The sequence below is a fragment of the Charadrius vociferus genome, unplaced genomic scaffold (genome assembly GCF_000708025.1).
Source record: "Charadrius vociferus isolate BGI_N301 unplaced genomic scaffold, ASM70802v2 scaffold56, whole genome shotgun sequence".
In the NCBI taxonomy this organism is placed as follows: domain Eukaryota; kingdom Metazoa; phylum Chordata; class Aves; order Charadriiformes; family Charadriidae; genus Charadrius; species Charadrius vociferus.
The window spans coordinates 383,544-390,473 of NW_009649057.1; the positions used below are offsets into that span (position 1 = coordinate 383,544).

Consider the following 6,930-nt stretch of genomic DNA (forward strand, 5'->3'; position numbering starts at 1 on the left):
CGACCCGGGCCCCGTCTTCCACCCCAGACCCTCCCCTCCACCCCACCGGGTTTGCCAGCGACACCCCGGCGCCACTCCCGCTCCCCGTCCTGTACCACGGGCATGAGCCTCCTCTCCTTCCATCCCCGCCAGCGCCATGGCCCGGTGGTCTCATGGTGGACCGTCGTCGGTGGTCGCATCAGGGCCGAGCAGCGCAGGGAGGAGCTGCCCACAGCCCGCGGGAGAGATGGCGCGGGGACACGGTGGGGGGATGCTGAGGGGTTTTCTGCATCCGTTCCGTTTGCCCGTTGGTGGCACTGGCACACGGCCATCCCTGCGGAAACCCTGCGGGCTCGGGTTTGCGCGGCTCTAAAGCGGGAGCAGCGGTGCGGATGGGCTGTGTGAGTTCTGTGCGGTACACAGGTGACAGCCAGTGTAGAACACACTCAGAATGGTTTTTTGGAATAGATTTTGAATGTTTTTTATTAATAGATTGTATTAATTAGGGCAACGCTAGGACTTAAGGTGCAAACGCTCTTGCCACAAAAGTGAGAGATTTTCCTCTTCAAAATACTTCATTTGGGAATGTTTCTGTGGCAAGGAGAGCAAACCTCATCACCCACATATGTCCCCCTTTTGTGTACTCTATACCACAATTGTTGCGGTGGCGCGTGTATTTATTTACCCAAGAGCTCTACAAAAGGTGTTTCTGGTATGGGACAGCCTGAATCCCTTCACGGAAGAGTTGCAGGGGAGGCAAAAGGAAGTTACCGGTTCTTCCATCTGCTGTGGTCTTGTAACAAGAAGACGAGGCATTTGGCCTTGTAGTGCCTAGATGCTCAGGGTCACTCTGGAGGCTACGGACTTGCAGCCTTTCCTGGAGTAGAGTCTTTCTTCACTGGGGTAGTCGGTCATTGCCGAGGCAATCTCTGTGATGAGGTCTTCATCCTCGGGATGCCCTTGCAAGCGCAGCTCCTCCCGGACGCACTCTCTCACATGTTTGTATTCAAGAGGAAGGAAAGGGATGAAATAGTCGATCAAGTTCTTCTGGATCAGTTGACTTTGAAAGAAACCACCTAGAAGAGAGGATGGGAGCTTTACCATCAGAGTGCTGCGGAGGCCAGTGTGTTGCTGGGTGCTTCATGGATCGTTTTTGCAGAAGACATCAGCAGTCTTGGGACTGAGCCCTGAACCCAGAGGTACTCACTGTTTCTGTTCCTGAAAATTTCCTCCGCGAGTAGAGACTGGAGCTCCTTCCCAGTAATGTCTTCTCTTCTCTTCAGCCTTCTCCAGTAATCAAGGGCAATCTCTGTTACCTTATCTCCACCCACATTGCTGTTAGGAGAGAGATTCGCTGACTCATTAGATCTTTGCCATCTTTACTGCTCAGCTCTAGGCAGTGGTTTAAGTCACTCTCTGTGAATCTGCACTGCAGTGGAGGTGACATGTCCCTACATGTGGGTGTTGCCCAGAGATGGGAAGTGACAAGGACCACACTATCTCCCAAGTGACAGTAGTGTCTGATGGGATGTGCTCTTCTCTGGCACAGTGGCTTGAACTACTGCATTTGTCATTGCAGCAGAGCAGGGGGATTGGTCTTACTGCCAGGAGTTAACGAAAGGCTCACTAACAAGCTGCTACTCACGGTGGTAATTGCCGTCTCAAGCTGAAATAGGTGGTTGGCCATGTGTTTGAACGCAAAGGCTAGTTGAGAGGTAGGCCAGCCCTACCTGTAAAGACAGACAGCGAGGGACCTTGAGCTGCTCAGCCACACTGCAGGCAGCTACAAATCTACCGGCAGCTCTTACTCCCTTTGTCTCCTTCTGATTCTGTGGGATTGTAATTCCCTTTTGGTCTTTGGCTTTCCTTACTTCAGAAAGATGAAGATCGCCTTGCCATAATAAACACCATTGATCTCTTCATGGTAGCCAAGGAATGGCATGATAGAGTCTATCAGGCCATGTGGCATCTGATCCATTTCAGAGAAGATAAAAAGGGACCTTGGACAGGCACTGACATTGCCCCAAATCCAGTTCTGCAGCTGCTCCTGTGAGAAGAGGCAAAGTTATCTGGGATTTGCACTCACAATTGCAGATAAATTGGAGAAAGTGAGATAAAGCTGGAAGTACCTTATAGAGATGGACATGCGAAAGGTGTGGGAAATGTAGTACTGCACTGAAGTGGTGCACAAACATCCGTCTTGGTATATTAAGCTGATAGAGGTTCTCTGCAATGATGCTGCTGACAAATGATTTGCCTGTTCCAGTCCAGCCGTGGAAGGACATCACCAGGGGCTTCCTGGGCCGTTCGAAGTGCATATTTGCACTCAGAGCTCTCAGAACTATCTGGATAGCAAGATGCTGGCCAAAGACTTTTCGGTCCAAATCCATCTTTATAACTGAAGGAATAAGGAGAGAGGAGTCAGAAAATGCTGTATTATTCCTCCCTTTTTATTTTTGGTTGCAGCTGAATGACCATCAGGGAGATCGAATGTTTGCTGCCCTCCGGCCATGATAAGATTGTGAATCAGCAGAGAATCCCACTGAGGAGCAGACTCGTGAATCAGACTCTTGATGGCGTTTATGGGAACCGAGCAGTTTGTATGAGATAGGCAGGAGTCCCAGCGGTATTGTGGCGGCTGCTTCCTATAAAGTCTTGGGATGGGATCTAATGTGTTTGCAGAGGCTTGTTCACTGCACGTGCAAAATTCTCATTAACTGTTTTTGTGGCATCCTCGCATTTATAGAAAAATGTGCTTCTGTTGCTATAGAAAGTTCTCTTAAAAAAGTACCATGACTGCTGTTTCAGTGGGTAAAGTACTAGCGAACAGCCTGTTTGTAAGCAGCAGATCCAGAGCCGGTAGGAAGGGACATACTGAAGTACCTGAAGGCACACGGGTCTCTAATAGCTGAGAATTTGTTTTGAAACCCGTGGCCTAGCACTGAAATGAAGCAATATTTGTAATCCCATGACAAAAGGAAGGGGGATTTCCAAGTGGCAGGATCAGGAGTTTATGGTTGCATAAGCTCTTTTTCAGACTACGGACTGGTTCCCCGCAGGCAGGGTGAAACAACCCTTTCTTCCCCAGTCACCGAGGACTGCCAGCCTGCCTGTCTCAGGGAAGTGAAGCAGCATGCTTTGAGTCTAGACCTACCACTAATTGCTACTCCTTTGACATGTATTACAGGCGACCACCAACTGGGGTGTGGGAATACCACTGGGGTGTCCATCTCAAGAAGATGTGAGATCATTTCTTTAGCTCTTAGCCTTGAATTCACCTCCAGAATTTTGCCAGCTTCTGCCAAGATAAACCAAGACACCTGCAAGGAAAATGCTCCAGTACTGCCATGAGAAGGAGGGCACATGACCACTTGTGGGATAAGCAGTATTGGGTTAGTACAGCCTTTGCCTCCTAGAGCCAATCTGGGCAGTAATTTATCTTTCCACAACCACCCCAAAGGAGGCTGGCATTAAAAAAAAAGGAAGCCCTCACCACCCTGGGAAGGACCGTCAGCTGGTCTCACTGACAGCTAGACTCAAGGTTCCCTTGCCACTGCCTTACCTGATAAGTTCAGCGTGTCCTTCATATTGCAGCACTCCAGGAGACTGCACTTGAGCCAGGAGTGGGGGGAGAGGAGCTGCCAAGCGACAGCAGCACCGCCCATGAAGACTGAAGTGCTGAGAGGGTCGAAAGCTGGCGTCAAAGTGGGCACAAGAATGAAGAATACAGCGGCGTTCGTAAGCTTCATGGCGGGAACCGAAAGGCAGCCCGGCTCAGCAGGGAAAGAAAGCAAAACCAATGCAGAATGACTTCCTGGAGCGTGAGGGCCGAGGCTGTTCAAGAGGATGGAAGTCAAGTGTCCTGTAAGCTGGAGTTGTTAATGAGTTAACAGTCTTAACACACTTGAGAACTGAAAATGTTGTGAGCAGGGTATCGCCGCATGGGTAGAGTGAGAGTTTCATCAGAACAATCCCAGCTCTGAGAGGAGCAGGACTGGAACCTCACTGCGTTTTAACTAAGGTGCTAATTGGTCTGGTGATTAACCAAGTATATAGCGATGCTTGTTTTAGGCTCAGTTCAGAGCGGGTTGTGCATGTGGCATCTCAGAGGTTTCCACAGATTTCTGTAGCAGTGACTGGAGCTCTGCAGCTCATGGGACTACACAAGTCATAAAGCTGCTTTATTAAAGCCAAGTTCTCAGTGCAGATATTTTGTCCTGACAATTTCATGACCCTCACCGCCACCAAAGAAGTGTGTTTGCAAAGGGGAAGGACAGTCACTGAAACACTCAGCAAACTTTTTTTTTTTTAATGAAAAAAAAAAAAGTGAAAAGCACTTTTAAGTAATTCTCATTTTATTTTGAAAATCTTATTGGAAAAACACTGAGCAGCATCACTTAGGATTCAAAATACACACTCAAGATTCAATGTCTCACTTGAAACAACTGCCTCGTGCTGCCGACTGCCGAGCACCCGAGAAGCCCCGTTGTTCCCTATTTTGAGAGAGTCCTCGCTGTCAGCCGCCGTCGACTCTTGAGGTGGGTACAGCTTAGACTCTTGGCTTGTTATTCCAAGGTAGTTTGCCCAGATGACTCACCTACAGAGGGGTGTCCTCAAAGCACAGGGTTTGGGCTGCCGAGAAGCTGACATCTGAGGAGTGGGGCTCGCTGGGCTTCCTGGCTCCAGTCTCTCCGTTAGGAGACCCGGAGGCTGCACAGAGGCCAGGGGAAGGAACTGGAAGTGGCATTGACCTTCCAGGTCCCTTCCAACCTAAACCATTCTATGATACTATGACGTGCAGGTTTACGTGTTGCCTGGACTCTGTCAGAGCTCTGTTGAAGTCAGCTTAAGGGATATTTGTACAAAGGTAGTTTAATATCGCTGAAAAAATGCTGGGAATTTTTCAGTCAACTTTGTTTCCTTGGTGCAGCAGTGCTCTGCATTTGTCTGTGCCGAACGCTAGATGGGGTGTCAGACAAAGGTTTTAGCCCAGGATTTGCAGGGTAGAACAACTTTTGCAGAAAACCGAGTCATGCCTGAGGAAAACTGGAGAGTACACATCTGCAGAGCTGACCACTGGTGTTATGAAACGTGATTTTGGGGGATATCACACAACCCAGCCTTCCTGGCTGCTCAGGCTTCACAGAGGGCAAAAGCTTCGCAGGCAATTTCAGCAGAGGGCTGAGCACGGCCAAAGTCATGTTGTAAAGGAAGATGGAGAGCTTGAATAAAGAAATGAGGGTGTTTATCTGGGATATGTAGATGTTCTTGGCGGGACATCTGAATTAAAGGTGCAAGCAGGTTGCCTTGCTCACGTCACAGACTGCAGCAGATATTTCACCATTCCTGTGTAGAAACGGAGTGTGGTCCCATGAACTCTGAAATGGATTGTCGCCCCTGAATCTCTCCAGGATAAAGTGTAGTGCTAAGTTGTGTCACACAAAGGGTGAATCGGTTTCACAGTTTACGGTCCATGCTTTCAAACCCAGCTGTTGTGGAGCCTCTTCTGATTGATGTGCGAAGGGGGTGATGAGATGTCCCTATTAAATTTTTCATTGTGGTCTTGTGTCATTTCACAAGGTCTCACCAGCCTGGAAGGAACTGCATCTCCCCAAATGCAGATAGGAAATGCGAAGTGATATGCTAGAAACAACACAGAGAAGGAGAATTACCTCATCTATGCAAAAAGAAGGAGTAGCACAGGACACATCTATAGATCTTCTCCTTTCCATGTGGGAGGGAGGTGGCATATATTTCCTATACAACAATAGGATGTATGCTGCATAACAGGTACCAGATGGGTGTTTAAATAACCTTCAGCTGCAACATGTCATGCTGTTATCTCATTATCCCTTACAAGTTAAATGGGTTCAAGCTGGGCCCGGACATGGATGAGATGTCTAATAGCGGTGGTGGGGCTGACATTGATGGCAATTTCCTTGAACAGCTGTCTGGAAGCTCCAAGTGGAGCACAGACCCTGCAACACACACTCCGCAGTGCAGTGTCTTGTCGCCTGTTGTGTTGTGCTGATGAGCACGTTGTTCTTTTGTCTCAACGCCCTCCCGTGCCCTGGGCACAACTGGCACGCTGTCATGCCATGCTGCCCCCCCGACCAGTATAGGGGATGGTGGTGGTCAGCTAGCAGTGGGTCATCTTGATTCAGTTGCCACGAGATGGAAATACTGAAAATTTGTAGCTGAGAAGAGCTTTCAAAAGGCATTGGTTTGGGGTATCCGTGATTTGCGGTGTTGATCAGTGGTGGAAGTGGTGTGGTGGGAAGGTGAGGGTGTGGGAGAGGTAAGGATTGGGGGGATTACAGGAAGAGGGAAGGTAGGGATTTGGGGAGTGGTGGTATGAGCTGGAGGATATGGGGTGTTTGAAGTGAGTAATTCAGAGTGCTAAAGCTATTGTGATAGGGGAGGTAGTGGAGATGGGGTGGGTGTGTTCAAAGGGAGAGATAAGGGATGCAGACATGGAGTACTTAAGGCCAAGGGTGAGGAGTGAAGAAAGTCCCAGATGAGAGCTTTGCCGGGCCTTACTCTGCTTTCAGTGTGTTGAAATTCTCTGTAACCCACCCGCAGTTTGATTTGTGCATTGTTGGTTTAAAGTCAGCATTCTCAGGACTTCGGGCTCGCAGCTCCATGGCAGAGAGCCTGGAGAATTTGGGATATGGCTGGTTAGAATGGCTTTCTGATCCCGGGGCAGCATACCTCACAGTTGACTGGAGAGCCAAGAAACATAATGTCTCCAGCCAGGGGACAGGGAGCTAGGAATCGGTGTTGCAGCCCTGCCCCGAGTTCATGGAGTGCAAGAGGTTTCCAGGTAAGAATTGTAGGGTCATTGAATCAATGCTTTTCCCAAAACAAGTCTGTATTTTTGTTGGAATCCTCAATATTTCCAAGTGCTTTATGAAAGAGGTTTGGTAATGTGACTGCCGTTTTACACGAGGT

General features: G+C 48.9%; 2 protein-coding genes across 2 annotated transcripts in view; both read right to left on the reverse strand.

The window, feature by feature from the left end:
• Positions 1-138, reverse strand: part of TOR1B (torsin family 1, member B (torsin B)) — a 5,050-nt gene extending 4,912 nt beyond the window's left edge. The window contains exon 1 of the mRNA XM_009888057.1: positions 96-138. Coding sequence (XP_009886359.1) covers positions 96-138 — 43 coding nt within the window. The remainder of the gene's footprint in view (positions 1-95) is intronic.
• Positions 139-810: 672 nt separating this feature from the next.
• Positions 811-3,728, reverse strand: LOC104289105 (torsin-1A-like). The gene is made up of 5 exons (XM_009888002.1): positions 3,542-3,728; positions 2,109-2,377; positions 1,851-2,026; positions 1,187-1,314; positions 811-1,055 (listed from the first exon to the last, which is right to left on the reverse strand). The coding sequence occupies exons 1-5, from the start codon at positions 3,726-3,728 to the stop codon at positions 811-813; spliced, it is 1,005 nt and encodes a 334-aa protein (XP_009886304.1).
• Positions 3,729-6,930: the final 3,202 nt, after the last annotated feature.